The following is an 18,514-nucleotide window of genomic DNA, read 5'->3' as shown; positions in this document are numbered from 1 at the left end:
AAGAAAGCATAGGTAAGAAGCATCATGATGTTAGATTTGGTAATGATATCTTGGATATGACACCAAAAACACAAGCAACAGAAGAAATAATAGTTAAATTGGTTTTCATAAAATTAAAAACTTTTGTGCAACAAAGGACACTATCAAGAAAATGGGACACGATCCACAAAAAGGGAGAAAATACAGCCAGCCTTGGAACGAGTTTGATCTGAACAATTCCAATTATGTGTGAATTTCTTTTCACCTCTGCCAGCCCTGACTGGAAACAGCAAAGAGACAAGACCAACTCCTCTTCTTCTTCAGCCTATTCAACAGGAAGACGATTGGCGTGAAGACTTGTATAATGATCCATGTTCAGTTAACAAATAGTAAATATATTTTCTCCTCATGATTTTTAATAACACTTCCTTTTCTCTAGCTTACTTTAAGAATATGGTATCTAATACATATACAAAATTATGCTAGCTGTTTATATATTATTAAGTCTTCTAATCAATAGTAGGTTATTAGTAGTTAAGTTTTGTGGAAGTCAAAAGTTAAATGCATGCTGGGTGTGGAGACTCATGCCTGTAATCTCAGCACTTTGGGAGACTGAGGGAGGAGGACTATTTAAGACCAGTAGTTCAAAACCAACCTGGCCAATATAGCAAGACCCTGTCTCTACAAAAATTAAAAAAAAAAAATAGCTGGGTGTGGTGCATTCCTGTAGTCTTAGCTACTTGGGAGGCTGAGGTAGGACAACACTTCAGTCCAGGAGTTCTAGGCTGCAGTAAGTTATGATCTTGCCACTGCACTCCAGCCTAGGCAACACTGCTGGACCTTGTCTCAAAATAAATAAATAAATAAAAGTTACACACAGATTTTTGACTGCACAGGGCTTGGTATCCATCACTGCTGTGGTGGTGAAGGATCAACTGTATTTGTAAGTCATATATCTCCTAAGAATTTAATGTCTAGAACATATAAAAACTCCTACAATCCAACAACAAAATAAACAACCCAATTAAAAAAATGGACAAAGGGCTTGGCATGGTGGATCCTGCTTGTAATCCCAGCACTGCTGGAGGCCAAGGTGGGAGGATCACTTTAGCCCAGGAGTTCAAGGCCAGCCTGGGTTACCGACCCAGACCCTGTGTCTACAATATAATAATTAGGCAGGCATGGTGGTGTGTGCCTGTAGTACTAGCAACATGGAGGCTGAGGCTACAGGATCCCTTGAGGCTAGGAGATTGAGGCTGCAGTGAGCCTTTAATCACGCCACTGCATTCTAGCCTTGGCAACGAAGTAAAACCCTCTGTTTAAAAAATAAAAAATGATTTTTAAAAGTTATAAAATTTTTAAAAAATAAATGGATAAATGACTGGAATGGCTATTTCTTCAAAGATACAGAAATGGCCAATAAATAAGGACATGTAAAGATGTTCAGTATCACCAGCTGTTAGGGAAACGCAGATCAAAATCACAAAGTGATACCACTTCACACGTATTAAGAATGCCATTATTCAAAAGAAGACATTTATGTGGCCAACAAACATATGAAAAGAAGCTCATCATCACTGGTTTTTAGAGAAATAAAAATCAAAACCACAATGGCAGTCATTAAAAGGTGAGGAAACAACAGATGCTAGAGAAGACGTAGTGAAACAGGAATGCTTTTACACTGTTGATGGGAGTGTAAATTAGTTCAACCGCTGTGGAAGACAGTGTGGCGATTCCTCAAGGATCTAGAACCAGAAATACCATTTGACCCAGCAATCCCATTACTGAGTACACCCGAAGGATTATAAATCATTCTACTATAAAGACACACGCGGCCGGGCGCGGTGGCTCAAGCCTGTAATCCCAGCACTTTGGGAGGCCGAGGCGGGTGGATCACGAGGTCAAGAGATCGAGACCATCTTGGTCAACATGGTGAAACCCCGTCTCTACTAATACAAAAAATTAGCTGGGCACGGTGGCGCGTGCCTGTAATCCCAGCTACTCAGGAGGCTGAGGCAGGAGAATTGCCTGAACCCAGGAGGCGGAGATTGCGGTGAGCCGAGATCGCGCCATTGCGCTCCAGCCTGGGTATCAAGAGCGAAACTCCGTCTCAAAAAAAAAAAAAAAAAAAAAAAAGACACACGCACACACATGTTTATTGCAGCACTATTCACAATAGCAAAGACTTGGAACTAACCCAAATGCCCATGAATGATAGATTGGATAAAGAAAATGCAGCATATATACACCGTGGAATACTAGGCAGCCATAAAAAAGGATGAGTTCATGTCGTTTGCAGGGACATGGATGAAGCTAGAAACCATCACTCTCAGCAAACTGATACAAGAACAGAAAACCAAACATGGCATGTTCTTACTCCTTAGTGGGAGTTGAACAATGAGAACACAAGGACACAGGGAGGGGAACACTACACACCAGGGCCTGACAGGGGGTTGGGGGCCAGGGGAGGGATAGCATTAGGAGAAATACTTAATGTAGATGACAGGTTGATGGGTGCAGCAAACCACCATGCCACAGGTATACCTATGTAACAAACCAGCACGTTCTGCACATGTATCCCACAACTTAAAGTATAATAATTTTTTATAAAGAATGCTATTATTAAAAAAAGAAAAGAAAAAAACAAGTGTTCACAAGGATGTGGAGAAATTGGAAACTTGTGCATTGCTGGTAGGAATGTAAAACTGCAGCTGCTGTGGAAAACAGTTTGGCAGTTCCCCAAAAAGCTAAACATCAAATTACCATATAATCCAGCAATGACTCCTAGGTATAATACATATCAGAGGAACTGAAAGCAGAGACCCAAATGGATATGATACTTTCATGCCAGTGTTCATAGCAGCATTATTCACATGAGCCAAAAGGTGAAAACAATCCAAATGGCCATCAATAAATGAATGGATAAACAAAATGTAGTATATCCACATACGAAATATTATTCAGCCATACAAAGGAATAAAATTCTGACACATTCTAGATAATAGACGAACCTTGAAAACATTAAGTTGAAGTGAAAGCAGCAGGATACAAAAGGAAACATTGTATATGATTTCACTTAGGAGGTACCTAGAATAGGCAAATTCATAAAGACACAAAGTAGAACAGAAGTCATCAGGGACTAGGGGAGAAGAAATGGTATGTGATTGTTTAATAGGTACAGGGCTTTTGTTTGAGATAAATAAAAAGTTCTGGAAATGGATGCATAACAATTAATGTCCTTAATGGCACCTAATGGTATACTGGACTATTAAAAACTATAAAATTATATTATGTATATTTTACCATAAAATACACTGTAAAAAAATCAACAAAAGAAATAAATGCAAATCCTTAGATAAGCAGCTTCCACACTCATTTGCGGAGCCACTACAGTGTGATACAGTGCTTGAGATGACAGGTTCTGAAGCTGCACAACCTACGTCAATCCTGGCTCTACCCTTTCAGAGCTGTGTGACCTTAGACAAGATGCTTCATCTCTGTGGTTAGGGTCTCCAGATATTTAAATGGAGACAACAGTGTCTTTCTCACAGGATTGTTGTGAAGATTAATGAGTTAATTCACTTAAAATCTTAAGGGCCTTATGATGAGCTAAATCATATAAAGCACCCAGAAGTCAGTAAGGATGAACTATTATTGTTACTATCTAAACACATCAGTCATACATCCAAATTTCAATACAAAATGCCTTTAATCTGTGTCTATTTTGGTGTTCAAATTCAAAAAACACCTAATAATGATCAGTAAATTTTCAGATGTACAGGTTAGAAAAAAGTTTATTATTATATTTCTCTCTTTTTGAGACAGAGTCTCACTCTGCTGCCCAGGCTGGAGTGCAGTGGTGCAATCTCGGTTCACTGCAGCCTTTGCCTCCTGGGTTCAAGCAATTCTCCTGCCTCAGCCTCCCATGTAGCTGGGACTACAGGCACCTGCCACCACACCTGGCTAATTTTTTGTATTCTTAGGAGAGATGGGGTTTCACCATGTTACCCAGGATGGTCTTGACCTCCTGACCTCATGATCTGCCTCCTCAGCCTCCCAAAGGCTTATCATTAGATTTCTATTTGCTAGCTCTGTATGCTTTCCTAGTCTCCAGATTTCAGAAAGTAGCAAGAAACATTTACACATTAATTGTCCTTCATTGTTCTTTCAATTTATGACGAATCATGTGAACTTGTTTGAAGTTGCAACTACTAAGAAATTTAAACGTATAGAAGATTGACAGTGGTATGTTTGCTCTAACTAAAATTGATGGTAGACATTCATTCTTGTTATACATGTCTAATTAAAAATTTTTTAAAAATATTTCATTTCAAAAACGTATTATATACTTACCAAATGAAGATAGAAATCTCCAGGACTATTTATATAACAAACCATTACGGAAACATCTGTCATTTCTTTAGGCAAAATAGGTGGATGATAGTGTAAAGTAGTATCTTTTTCAAAATGACTTCTTAGTGATTGTGACTGAAACCTAATTAAAAGCATAATGAAAAGCGTAAGGAGGGTCTCACTCTGTCACTCAGACTGGAGTGCAGTGGTGCGATCATGGCTCACTGCAGCCTCCACCCTCCTGAGCTCAAAGCAATCCTCCCAATTCAGCCTCCCAAGTAGCTGATACCACAGGTGCATGCCACCACGCTAGGCTAATTTTTTTATTTTTTTGTAGAGACAGGGTCTCCCTACATTGCCCAGGTGGACCCCGAACTCCTGGGCTCAAGCAATCCTCCTGCCTTGGCCTCCCAAAGTGCTGGGATACAGGTGTGAGCCACCATATCTCGTCAAGTCATTTTCTTAGTCTCTCTTCTCTCCGTGACTTGACCTAAAGAAAGGATTTGTACATGTACTGACTTATTTACCAAAAGCATTCATCTCCCAATTTCTTTCTTCTAACATTTCTTCATATTGTCTTCAATTATCAAACCAAGTTAAATAAGATAACAAGTCTCAAAACTTTAGAGATGCGCTTTCACAGCTGCTTCTATTCTGTTACACTGATATCTGCGTTCTGTGGTAGCAGTTAGTATTGTCAGCTGAAGAGTGTCTGTGGCCCCTTCCAGCTCCAATACTACATTTATTTTTCTAGAATGGAACCTGCTTGGGTCACTTCTAGAGTCATTGAATCACTCAGGGTAAAAATCAGAATCTTGGACTACCTCTATGGTTACTTAAGTCATCAGAAATGATGGACAGGCTGGGTACTGTGGCTCATGCCTGTAAGCCCAGCGCTTTGGGGGGCCAAAGCAGGCAGATCACTTGAGGTCAGGAGTTCAAGACCAGCCTGGCCAACACGGTAAAACCCCGTCTCCACTAAAAATACAAAAATTAGCCGGATTGGTGGTATACGCCTATAATCCCAGCTACTTGGAAGGCTGAGGCATGAGAATTGTTTGAACCTAGGAGGCAGAGGTTTCAGTGAGCTGAGACCGTGCTACTGCACTCCAGCCTGGGTGATGGGATGAGACGGTCTCAAAAAAGCAAACAAACAAACAAACAAAAAAGAAACAATGGACAAAGAAACCTTAAATATCTATTTTAGATTCATACATCAAATACAGGGTAGTGATCATGAACTCATTCCAAAGTCTACAAAATTTAAGTTAGGAACAGTTAAAATATAATTCTTAAAACCCTCATACAGCTGCTTATAAAGTCAAAGAGTCCAAAAGATGTTAGGTTATTTACACATATTTTATATTTTGAGCTACCTTAAGTTCTCTAATTTTCTTTTTTCTTTATAGACAAGGTCTCACTCTGTCATCAAACTTAGAGTACAGTGGCAAGAGCATAGCTCAAAATCCTGGGTTCAAGCAGACTTCCCAACTCAGCTCCTCATCTGAGAAGCTGGAACTACAGGTGCATGCCATCATGCCTGGTTAATTTCTTTTTGCATTTCTTTGTAGAGATGAGGTCTAGCTATGTTGCCCCAGCTGGTCTCAAAATCATGACCCCAAGCAATCCTCCCTCCTTGGCCTCCCACAGCATTAGACTGACAGTTGTGAGCCACCCTTCCCAGCCTATTTTCTTAAATCCAATTATCTGAATCCAGTTTTCACAGTCAACAACTGTACTCAGAAAAGTCTAACAGCAGTATTTTTAACTTCTTCAGGTCTGTTAAGGTTTACTTTAAAGACATGGTTTTTAAAGGCAAAATCTGCTTCTCTTATGTATAGCTATAATCTCAAAGAATATTTAAGTTTCATTAAGTTACTTACTTTGCCAGTTCCATAAAAACTAGTGCATCTCTAAGAGACACAGGCATATCACTGCTTATTTTATTTGTTGGTGGTTTCTGCAGATCTACAATAAGCACACCATCTTCTTCTCTAAAAACTTTCATTAAAACAGCCTTGTTATTTACCATTTTCAAAAATTCCACTTTCGCTTCCTGTTCCCAGCCTTCATTCTGTGCAAAAAAGCAAAATTTCATAGTAATGAGTAATTTCATAGTAATAAGTATCTCTAATGTTACAATGGTCTGGATTTAGGTTTGTACCAACCACAGATGCACCTGTGAGCAAAGACACCAAACCAACCACTGACATTAAGAAACAGGGCCACAAACCCAAGGGCAGTCTTTATGAATGTACAATGTATGTATACCTTCACTTTATATATTCTCAAGGTTTTACTGTATAATTTAGTTTCACTTTTGAATATTAATATGAAGGTTAATTTTCATTCTCAAAATGAAGAAGTATTCAATTTTCCACTTAGATGAAAATTCAAAAAGTAATTTTGAAGGTTTGGTACGCCTAAAATAAAATTTAAAAATTTACAATCTCAGCACTTTGGGAGGCCGAGACAGGCAAATCACAAGGTCAGAAGATGGAGACCATCCTGGCCAACATGGTGAAACCTTGTCTCTACCAAAAATACAAAAATTAGCTAGGCGTGGTGGCATGCACCCACCTGTAGTCCCCGCTACTTGGGAGGCTGAGGCAGGAGAATCGTTCGAACCTGGGAGGTGGAGGTTGCAGTGAGCCGAGATTGCACCACTGCACTCCAGCCTGGGTGACAGAGCGAGACTCTGTCTTAAAAAAAAATTACAATCATCATCAGTTAACCTAGCTTCCATCACTAGCAATGCATGAGATCTATGCTACTTAGGTGATTAAAAAAAAAAAAAAATCCACCCAGGATGGATTACTTACTGTCACCCAGACTGGAGCAGTGACGTGATCTCAGCTCACTGCAACCTCTGCCTCCCAAGCTCAAGTGATCCTTCCACCTCAGCCTCCATGGTGCGCCACCAGGCCTGGCTAATTTTTGTATTTCTGGTAGACAGGGTCTCACCATGTTGCCCAGACTGGTCTCAAACTCCTGAGCTCAACTCATCCTCCCACCTTAGCCTCCCAAAGTGCTGGGATTATAGCCTTGAGCCACCACACCCAGCCAAAAAAGTTTTTATGTTGATCTTTGAATTTTTAAGTATCATATCTAATGTAAATTTCAGGATCAAAACCAGAAATTCCTTAAAAACAAAAAAGGAAAATAGCTTTGTCAAGTCTTTATGATTATAAGTCTAAAATCTACTCAGTGTATAAAATCTGAAAATTTAAAGAGAAAATTAAAAACAAAACACTCTCACCATTTTAAGGAAAACACCAGTGCTATTATTTTTATGTTTCCTTTTACTTTTTTATTCACTTACTTATTTCAAATATGTGTTGAATGCCTTCTATGTGGTAGGTGATCTGCTAAGCACTAGGAATACAATGATGAGCATAGACAGACTCCTGCTCTCATAGACCTTGTATGATAGAACTGCTTAACATATATTGTTACAATTTCTGTCTCTTAAGAGTTTACAATCTTGCTGGAGAATAGATACTCATAAATAATACAAAAAACAGAATGCAATGTGGCCATTAAATATAAAGGGCAACGGAAATAGTAAAATACTGCAGAGAAACACACACCACATCATAAACTTATTTATCTGTATAGTTGACTCCAAAATTACTGGTTTGCTTGGCTATTTTATCAATCATTATGTTCATATATACTTATTCAACTCAATTTCCCATTAAAAATATTTTCAATTGTGGAAGCTGAAGTTCAAGTTTCTTTTCTACTGAAACTAATAGTTCAGTATGCACTATGTATTTACCACGATTACTGGTTCCCTGAGCCTACATTCAGCAATCTATTTGGCAATATACAGCTTAAATTGTAATAGACTCTGAAGAAAAAAAAGTCTCACTTACTGAATTCTGTGGAACAATGTCTTTCAATGAGCATGGTTGTGCTAACGGCTGGATGTCTTTTAGCAGCCCTTCGATATATGGTTCAGATTTCCTTAGAACCAGACATAAATCATTTACCGCAGTATGTTGGTCAGCAGAATGTTCCGGTCTCACATGGGTATCAACAACTCTAGGAGAAATTCAAGTACTATTTACTGAAAGTAATGCTTCAAACTTGAATTTATTTTCCCTCATAGAAGGTACGTGTTTCTAAGTATAATTTTTCTTGTTACAACTTTCAGAAAGCTACATTCCAAATTAACACTTTCTTACTATATAGAATTACTTTAGCTTCTATAAACAGAGATACTGTTTTCCTCCATACAATTAAATCTCAGGTACCTTTCACTTTCATATACTCACTCAGTTTGAGCTTAAAGGAGATAATGACCCTTCGCTCCATATAAATCTATTTATTTATAAGCTATAACCACTAAATGATCATGCTATGGTTAATGCTGGCCCTTACTACAGAAACATATCAGTTTGTATTATTTTCCTAGAAGACAGGGAAACCATTTTAAATACATACAGTGAATTAGACAGTATGACACTTTAAAAAACACTAACGAAATTATGGAAGTCAGATTAAAAATTTAACTCAAACACCTATACCTAAAAGAATTAGTTTTGTGTGTTATTCCCTGCTTTGAAGTGACATAAGAAGAGTACCTAAGTTCCTTTTCTAAGCTCTCCACCTAGTAATACCGGTAAATGACAAAACTTTACTTATCAACTGTAGAGCAAAATAATAAAGTATATGTTTTGGAAGTTAAGAATGACACAAATTACTGCTCTCTACCTCTAATTTCCTTTATTCTTTAACTTCACCACCCTCCAAAACGTTTCTAAACAGGCCAAGACCACATATTATAAAATATCATACCCTGTGACAATCAGGACTTCAGAATTTCCAAAATCTACCATGAATATTTGTATTAGTGCAACTTCATGGACAAAGAATTTGGTTGGACTACAAGGTTTTCTAGTATTTTTACTCTCTATTGGAATTAATTCTGTGATAGTTCCTCGACACCACACTCCATTTTTAATACTGTTGACAAATATTCTTGCACCTAAATGAGGGAAACAAATCATTATCAATGTTTATCAAGAAAGACACTTAGTAAGTTTACAGACACGTTAGTTCTACCACTAAAAAGTCTTAATTCATTTATTTACTGATGATATAGTACTGTGTTCAAGTGCTATGAGAAGGATATAATATATTATGTTAGTTTCTGTTATATAGAAACAAGCTAAATAGGGAGATAAACACACAAAGAATACTAAGTTATAAGTCACTTAATGAGGACCTGTTTCATAAGTAGTAAGAACAAAGATGAATGAGACTGTCTTGCCATCAAGAAGCTCAAGAAAGGAAGAGAGATGGGCAAATTAATTACCATAATTACACTGTACTGACCACAATCAAGACCATCTGTCCTTGTGCATGTACAAATGTACACTTACTGACATAGACATACTGAAGTTTGTAATGAGAGAAGAAACAATTTTCTTCTCTTGGTAAAAGGGAGGGAGAGTAAAACAATGAAAGGCAGCCTGTGAAATGCCAAAATTAATTAGAACCCAGTGGCATTCAGAGAATAGGGAAGATAAACTAAGGACTTAGCAGTAGAGGAAGACCTTTGTAGGGACCAGTTGGATTACAAATCATTAACTAAGAAAAAAGATCAAAGAAACAAAAAAGTCCCATAGGTGGATGCTTACTATAAGCTCAGAAATGCTCAGTGTTTTGTTTGAATTCACTTCCTCCCCACAACAACCCTATGGACTTAGTGCTTCCATCATGTAAGTGAGGAAACCGAGGCAGAAAACCTAACCTAGTCCAAATCACGTGGCTACTTACAAGAAGTAGAACAACTCAGGTAGTCTTAGAGCCCATTTAAACTACACATTGGAAATAAATCTGGTAAACTCTGATCACTGATTGTATACAGAGAGATGCTGTGTCATCTCTGTATATGCTAATAAAAACAGGATAGTTGAAAAGCACATTATAGGCAGCCTTTGAATTTTAAATTCTACCAAAACATTTGTTTGGGCTTCAGATTGTCAGTGACATTTCTCTTATTTTGCTACACTACAGTACCAACATTCCTAGTTTTAAAATATAGTAAATCTCCACTTAATGTCATGAAACATTCTTAGAAACTGTGACTTCAAGCAAAATGACATAACAAAACCAATCTTACCACAGGCTAACTGATATAAATAAGAGTTAAGTTTCTATGTGTATTTCTGGTCACAAAAACATCACCAAACTTATTAATAAACACCCCAAACACTTCTAATATTAAATACTGAAATAAGTGTGAGTTACACATACATTTAAGAAAGATAAGTAAGATAATTATTTACTCAATTTTTGGTGAATCAGTCATGCCAGTCATAGTGGTAGTGGATTAATTCAAAGAATTACAGCTTGCAAAGTGAAAATTTTAAGGAGTACCTCCTAGCACCACAGTTCAAAAACAATCACAAATAAGGTGAATTCACAGAGCACTTTTGCACTGCATCATTTACTGTCATGCACTTGTATAGTTATCGAATACTTTATGAAGTTTTGTGATAATATGTATTCATTTATTCATTCTCCAACCAGCTTATTCTAGAGTTGAGGGTGGATGAAGCCTATTCAGGCAGCTCAGGGCACAAGGCAGGATCCAATCCTGGTCAGGATACCATTCCATTGCAGGGTACACATACACACACACACACACACACACACACACACACACACTCTCTCTCTCTCTCTCTCTCTCTCTCTCTCTCTCTCTCTCTCTCTCTCTCTCTCTGCCTGGCTCCCGCCCCCCAACCCCCGCCGCTCAGACAGTAGACAATGTAGACACACCAATGTGCATCTTTAGGATGTACGAGGAAGCCAGAGTACCTGAAAAACACACAGACATGGGGACAATGTACAAATTCAACTCAACACACACATCTGCCCAAACAGGGAACTGCTATTTCTCATCAACATTATAATGATATAATGTTACGTGAAAACCTGCTGTATATACTCTATAAAACTATTCTTTCTTGCTATAAATAAAAGTCTGCTGAAACCATTTATTGTTCTGCATAATGAAGCAGAGGCAGGAAAAGGGAACAACAGGATATTCTCTTCTCCTAAAGCAACAATTTGCATTTCTTCCCTTATCACTAATTTCTCAAAATATAAAGGAGTGTTTAAATCACTATATTTACCTTGCAAACATTAATTATCATTAACAACTTAAAGCATAACGTTTTGGCTTTCTTAAAACATTTTCTAAAAATAAGCTAAGTTCTTTTTGGCATGTATTACATTTTAGACAACTATTTGTAACCACAAAAATTAAATTCAGTACTACACTTCCCTCCTCTTAGATACTAACAATCTAATGTTCCCAGGTCACGTGGCATAAAATATTATTTTTTAAGTTTTAGAATTACTATTCATTTTTGTCAAGGTATATGACGATCCTACTCTTCTGATATTCCAAAAACCTGTATCGATGAGCTGAGAATTAATCACACTTTTTTTTTTTGAGACAGAGTCTCGCTCTGTCGCCAGGCGCTAGGCTGGAGTGCAGTGGCATGATCTTGGCTCACTGTAACCTCCGCCTCCCAGGTTCAAGCAATTCTTCTGCTTCAGCCTCCCGAGTAACTGGGACTACAGGCACACGCCACCATGCCCAGCTAATTTTTGTATTTTTAGTAGAGATGGAGTTTCACCATGTTGGCCAGGATAGTCTCGATCTCTTGACCCAGTGATCTGCCCGCCTCGGCCTCCCAAAGTGCTGGGATTACAGGCATGAGCCACCACACCCGGCCTAATCACACTTTTAAACGACTATCAATCAAGATTAGACAGAAAAACACTTTTGGTATTAGTTATATACAGGCGTTGACTGCTATTAACAGAATGAGAAAAATGCTCTATTAATAAGAATGAATCATAGCTTCATCATATCACAAAGTACAACCAAATTCAATCAACAATGTTATAAGAAAAATACTTATAGCAAAAGCCTGAACCATGGCAAATTCACATCCTCTCACAATTAAAAGACTGACTGCATTTACAATTATCCTCTGTGGGGCACTGGGAATGGGTGCCACAGGCCTCCTGAATCTCAGATGTTCGATGCTAGCCCCAATACTCACACATGGCAAGCAAGAGACTGGAGTTACACATGAAGAAGAATCATGTGTAACCAAGATGCTAGAGGCATAGTTCTTCATGGAGACAAAGGGACAGGCTACATAACCTGTCACGGGTTTTGTAGTTTTAAAAGCAATTCACCCGACTACATAATCGAGTTTCTGTACCCAGCTCACTCTAATGTGCCAACATTCCATTTTAATCCTTAGCTAATTTACTAAATTTTTATGCTTATTACAAATGAACTTAGAGCAAAAATCTATTATTATAACAAGTCTTCTATGGGTTGACCAAGTTATAATATATAAATACATTTAATAGTTGCACCTCAATAATCATAAATTTGATATTTTAACTTGGAGTAGTATTTCATTACCTAGTTCCAAAATGTCGCAAGGATCAAGGTGTGAAGTCCTGTTGCAAAATTCATTCACCTTCTTCTCCAGTACTTTTGCGTCTTTTATTTGTGAATACTTCCGAATGTAGAAATGGCAAGGATCTATTACATGGCTTACAAAAACTAGCTCTGCAGAACCTGGAGAAAAATGTTTAAGCCACATTAATAAACTATGAGTTACAAATGAATTCACGAAAGCTGAACAACTTTAACAGCTTCTGAAAAAGTGTCTCATGGCATTGTAAACTCTGGAATACTGCATGTAGGCCCCAGGAAGTAGTCTAAACCCTGAAGGATAAAACAAATGGATCACTTTCAACTTGAACTCTTTAGTAACCTGAACTGCAAATACTTCATATTACTTGCAAAATACTATAAGTAAGTGGTATCATAGTCCATGTGATAGTTAAGATTCTAAAGTCAGCATATATGCTGTAACTCTACTGTATTACAAAAGTTCAGTTTATTGATGAATATCTTTGGAACTCAGAACCCCTACTGATAATGATTAGGTTTCTAGGATAGCCTACAAAAGCCGGTTCAGTCTATGCACTACCTATAGAACCAATATAGCTCATAGCCACTCTGAATCCCAAGTCTTATAAATCAGGTTAGTCTTATAAATCAGGTGTGAAAATATGTCCAGGCAAAGTCAAGTACTGAGACGCATTTAAGGGAACATGTGTGCTTTTTGGTGGGATGAGTAGAGGTAAAAAGGGTCAGAAAATTTTCTTAAGCCAAGTGTCTTCACTAATATGAAAAGATTTCCAAAGTATAACATTAAGGAAGGAATGCAAAAAACAAAAAAGTGGTATGCTACATTTCGTGTAAAAAAAAAAAAAAAAAGAACCCCCTTCACAAAGAGAGAGAGAGGGAGAGAGAAGGCTGGAAAAATAATTAGTTTGTGTTTATTCAAAAATGCATGAAGAAACTCTGGAAGAGATGGAGAGACTGAATAGAATAGGCACAGGATGGGGGGAAGTTTCACAGAATATTTTAATATATATTTAATTTCTGAATTAAGATTAATGTTTTACATGGTAAAATTGTTTAAAAAACAAAGACTAGGAGGAGTGGAATTGAATATAGCCAAGTACAGATAGATGACAGAAATTGAACAAATGCATCATTTTAACTATTCAATAGAAAATATAAAGAATAATGACCATATTTAGAGTGGGGTAAAAAGATAAATACATATAACTAGGGGTGACATCTAATAGAAGTATAAATTTTGGAAATATTCTTGGCTGAGCACGATGGCTCATGCCTGTAATCCCAGCACTTTGGGAGGCCAAGGAGGGAGGATCACTTGAGGACAGGAGTTTGAGACCACCCTAGCTGACATGGTGAAACCCCATCTCTACTAAAAATCCCAGCTACTCTGGAGGCTGAGGCATGAGAATCATTTAAGTCTGTGAAGGGTGCAGTGAGCCAAGATTGCGCCACTGCATTCCAGCCTGGGCGACAGAGTAAGACTCTGTCTCAAAAAATGTTTTGAAGAAGGCGGATATTCTTGCCAGAGTCAAAACTTATTTATTTATTCATTTATTTATTTTTATTTTTATTTTTATTGAGATGGAGTCTCACTCTCGTTGTCCAGGCTGGAGTGCAGTGGTGTGATCTAGGCTCAACTGAAACTTCCACCTCCTGAGTTCAAGGGATTCTCCTGCCTCAGCCTCCTGAGTAGCTGGGATTACATGCACCCACCACCACGGCCAGCTAATTTTTGTACTTTTAGTAGAGACAGGGTTTCGCCATGTTGCCGGGCTGGTCTCGAACTCCTGACCTCAGGTGACCCATCTGCCTTGGCCTCCCAAAGTGCTGGGATTACAGGCATGAGCCACCACCCCCAGCATATTTATTTTTGAGATGAGGTCTCACTCTGTCACCCAGGCTGGAGTGTAGTGGTGTGATCTCAGCTCATTGCAACCTCCGCCTCTCAGGCTCAAGTGATCCTCCCACCTCAGGCTCCTGAATAGCAGGGACCAGAGGTATGCACCACCACGCCCACCTACGTTTTTGTATTTTTTGTAGAGACAGGGTTTCACCATGTTGCTCTGGCTGGTTTCAAACTTCTGAGCTAAAGTCATCCACTCACCTTGACCTCTCAAAGTGCTGTTATAGGTGTGAGCCATGGTATCTGGCCCCAGAATTAAAACTTTCAACATAAGAAAGGAATATGTTTTAGTTATCAGTGAAATTCACTCTACTTATTACCTCACACTAGGTAAGAGTTACTTATTATACATACAGTAAACTCCACTATATCAAGCGCAGACAGTTGTTAACAGTACCTGCTTTTGATCCAAAAAGAACAGATGAGTTTTTCTGAAGAGGCTTTTTTGGATATCTATGTGTCTCCACAAGACCATCTGTGCTGCTTGCTTCATCAAAGAAAGAAATAAAGACAACTTGTACTAACTATGTTAATGTTAACAATGACATGCTAGGTTTTTTTTGGTGTTGTCTTTGTTTTTTGAAACGGAGTTTCGCTCTTGTTGCCCAGGCTTGGCTCACTGCAACCTCCACCTCCTGGGTTCAAGCAATTCTCCTATCTCAGTCTCCTGAGTAGCTAGGATTACAGGCATGCACCACCAGCCCCAGCTAATTTTCTATTTTTAGTAGAGACAGGGTTTCTCCATGTCGGTCAAGCTGGTCTTGAACTTCCAACCTCAGGTGATCCACCTGCTTCAGCCTCCCAAAGGACTGGGATTACAGGTGTGAGCACCGCGCCCGGCTAGCATCCTAGTTTTAAAAAAGCTGCTCTTGAATTGGCAAAATACTGGAATGACAACACTCCTTGTATCAGTGAATAAAGTCATTACAGGTATCTTAAGTAATTGAGACATCAATGATAATACAATGGAAAGAAGTGTGTCCTTTTTTAAAATGTAATTCTGGAGAGTCAATCAATAAAACAGACAAAGGGTGAAAGAAAATAAAAGCTCATCTTGAAAAATGGTTCTAACGGAGACTATCAGTATAAAACTACATAGTGTAGTACTTCACTCCATGTCAATGGAAAGAATACTGACACTGGAAATCTAATCGAACACAACTGTGATATATTTACATGTTATAAAATAGATAACATGATAGTTTATCTTATGTTAAATCTCACAACAAAGATTGAAGATGTTCTTAATCCAAAGAAAGTAATACAACTATGTCCACAAATCATATCTCATTTATTTCTTTTATACAAGGCTTGTAAGAACACTAAAAATCTCAAAATACCCTAATCAAACCAGATATTAATTCGTACCTCAGAAGGTTAGCTGTATTACTGCATTAAAAATAAAAATTATCCTAACTCTGGAAAATGTGAGAGTAGGGGCATGGAATGAACAGGTTTTAAGTCATAATGAGGAATAAGATTCTAACAGTAATTGTATTTCTGTTAAATGCATGGATGAAAAAGGTACTGTGTCCAATTACAGATACAAGATCTTTCCCACATGCTTTTACATTTTTACTTACTTTCTATGTTGTCTTCAATAATTTCTTCAATTATCACATCAGGGCTAGATCCCATTTGAGGTAACAGAGCCATGGTTTCAGGGGATGCTGTTGCAACAACGTCTTTCTGTGGCTGGAAGTTTTTTGCTTCTAAATGTACATTATTTGTCTCAGGTTGCAAAGGAGGTGGTGGTGCTTCATTGGTTAGGACAGACATGTCAATCTTTTTCTTTTCTACTGGTGGGGATGTATCATAACAAGAAAGCCCCTTTTTGTTATTATCTTTCTTCTGAACATTCTGTCTGATTTCATTTTCTTGGGGATGATATCTGTTTAAAAATACAGAGATAGAAGCTTACAAATACAGAGGTAAATGGCACAACCCTGAATAAGTCACTAGAAATTTCCACAAAGGCCATTAATCTGAATTTTGGGGGCATGATTATTCAATAGCCACTAACCCACTGCCAGTTATTTATCCATTCTACTCCGTATTTGTCTATCTTCTCCACATATCTAGACAGTTTTTAGGCTATCAAATATACAAGTATAGAAATTTTAAAATGAAATAAGATTGGGTTTCATGAAGTTTGTGTTTCAGTTATTTCATGATGGATTTAGCTTCTTCAGAGATCACTGTTTAAGCAGCTACTGTGGGAGGCCAAGGCAGGCAGATGAAGAGGTCAAGAGATAGAGACTATCCTGGCCAACTTGGTGAAACCCTATCTCTATTAAAAATACAAAAATAAATTAGCTAGGCATGGTGGCACAAGTCTGTAGTCCCAGCTACTCAGGAGTCTGAGGCAGGAGAATCACTTGAACCCGAAAGGCAGAGGTTGCAGTGAGCCAAGATGGCGCCATTGCACTCCAGTCTGGGCAACAAGAGTGAAGCTCCGTCTCAAAAAAAAAAAAAAAAAGTAATCTAATTATATTTACTTTCATGCTTAAAAACTTTTAGTCACTTTCTACTGCCTAGAGCTATACTGCACAACAGAAATTTTGGTGACAATGGAAATACGCCACATTGTCTAATATAGCAATGCTTTGGTCTAAATGTTTCAAAATTCATGTTGAAACTTAATTCCCACTGTGGTGATATTAAGAGGTGGGGCCTTTGGGAAAATTAACGATCAAGTAATGAGGGCTCTGCCCTCGTGAATGGATTTGTGCCTTACAATATGTCTGGAGGGAACTAGCTTAGGCCCTTTTGCTCTTCTGCCTTTCCACCCTGTGAAGACATTTATTTGTCCCTTTTTTGCTCTTCTGCCTTTCCACCGTGTGAAGACATTTATTTGTCCCTTTTTTGCTCTTCTATCCTTTCTGCCATGCGAGGACACAGCTTTCAAAGCGTCATCTTAAAGCAGAGATCACGACCCTCACCAGTAACCAAACCTGCCAGCACCCTGACCTTGGGCTTCTCAGCCTCCAGAACTGCAAGCAAATAAACACCTGTTCTTTATATGTTACAGAAGAATAAAACACAACTGTTCTTTTTAAATGTTATTACAGCAGCACAAATAGACTAAGACAGGTAGTCACTAGCAACATGTGGCTACTGAACACTTGAAATGTAGGCTAATACAACTGAGGAACTAGATTTTAATTATATTTAGTTTTAATTAATTTATGTCTAAATTTAAATAGCCACATGTGATTAGTGGCTACCACATTGGACAGTATGGATCATAAAGTTCAATCATCATCAGATAGCATACAAAATCTTTAGGACTTAGCATCTTTGTATCCTTGGGGACACAGAGAATGGAATTATATACACTGTTACCTGAATCTAGCATGCTATTTCACTGCCCATATATTCACTGCCCATAAGATGCCTAATTCCTTTTTGTCCTCCTTTCTACTTGCTACTTAATTTTCATAGAAAAGGGAAAAGAAAATATCTTTCCAAGTCCTCTTACCCCAGGAAGAACTGATCATTCCCTTGCTTTGCACCTCAAGCAAATTCTGCATTTGTGACTCTAGCAGTTTTGCATTTTATTGTTTACATGTCCTTCTTCCTCTACTTACTGTAATTTATCTGACATTTATCTTAATTATTAGGGTGTTGGTGCCTAGCAGTGTTCAATGCTTGATGGCTGAATCAATCTCAAAGATAATTTTGACATATATATTGCTGAATACTGATCCCTTCTAGGCCTTTCAAAAAGTTTTATAAATAGAATTTAATTATAGAAACTATTAAGTCCTTTATATTTCAGCTTTTGAATTATACTA

At 37.9% G+C, this 18,514-nt stretch overlaps 1 protein-coding gene across 1 annotated transcript in view; it reads right to left on the bottom strand.

Moving 5' to 3' along the window:
- LOC105720459 (RING finger protein 17) overlaps positions 1-18,514 on the bottom strand; it is a 114,371-nt gene that overhangs the window by 74,079 nt on the left and 21,778 nt on the right. The window contains exons 10-15 of the mRNA XM_064373501.1: positions 16,301-16,608; positions 12,797-12,955; positions 9,136-9,325; positions 8,211-8,379; positions 6,216-6,406; positions 4,333-4,474 (exon numbers count right to left, since the gene is read on the bottom strand). Of these exons, the coding sequence (XP_064229571.1) occupies positions 4,333-4,474; positions 6,216-6,406; positions 8,211-8,379; positions 9,136-9,325; positions 12,797-12,955; positions 16,301-16,608 (1,159 nt within the window). The remainder of the gene's footprint in view (positions 1-4,332; positions 4,475-6,215; positions 6,407-8,210; positions 8,380-9,135; positions 9,326-12,796; positions 12,956-16,300; positions 16,609-18,514) is intronic.

Source organism: Aotus nancymaae, unplaced genomic scaffold (genome assembly GCF_030222135.1).
Source record: "Aotus nancymaae isolate 86718 unplaced genomic scaffold, 86718_ANA_hifiasm-v0.15.2.pri h1tg000009l, whole genome shotgun sequence".
NCBI lineage: Eukaryota > Metazoa > Chordata > Mammalia > Primates > Aotidae > Aotus > Aotus nancymaae.
This window is presented reverse-complemented; position numbering and strand designations above follow the sequence as displayed.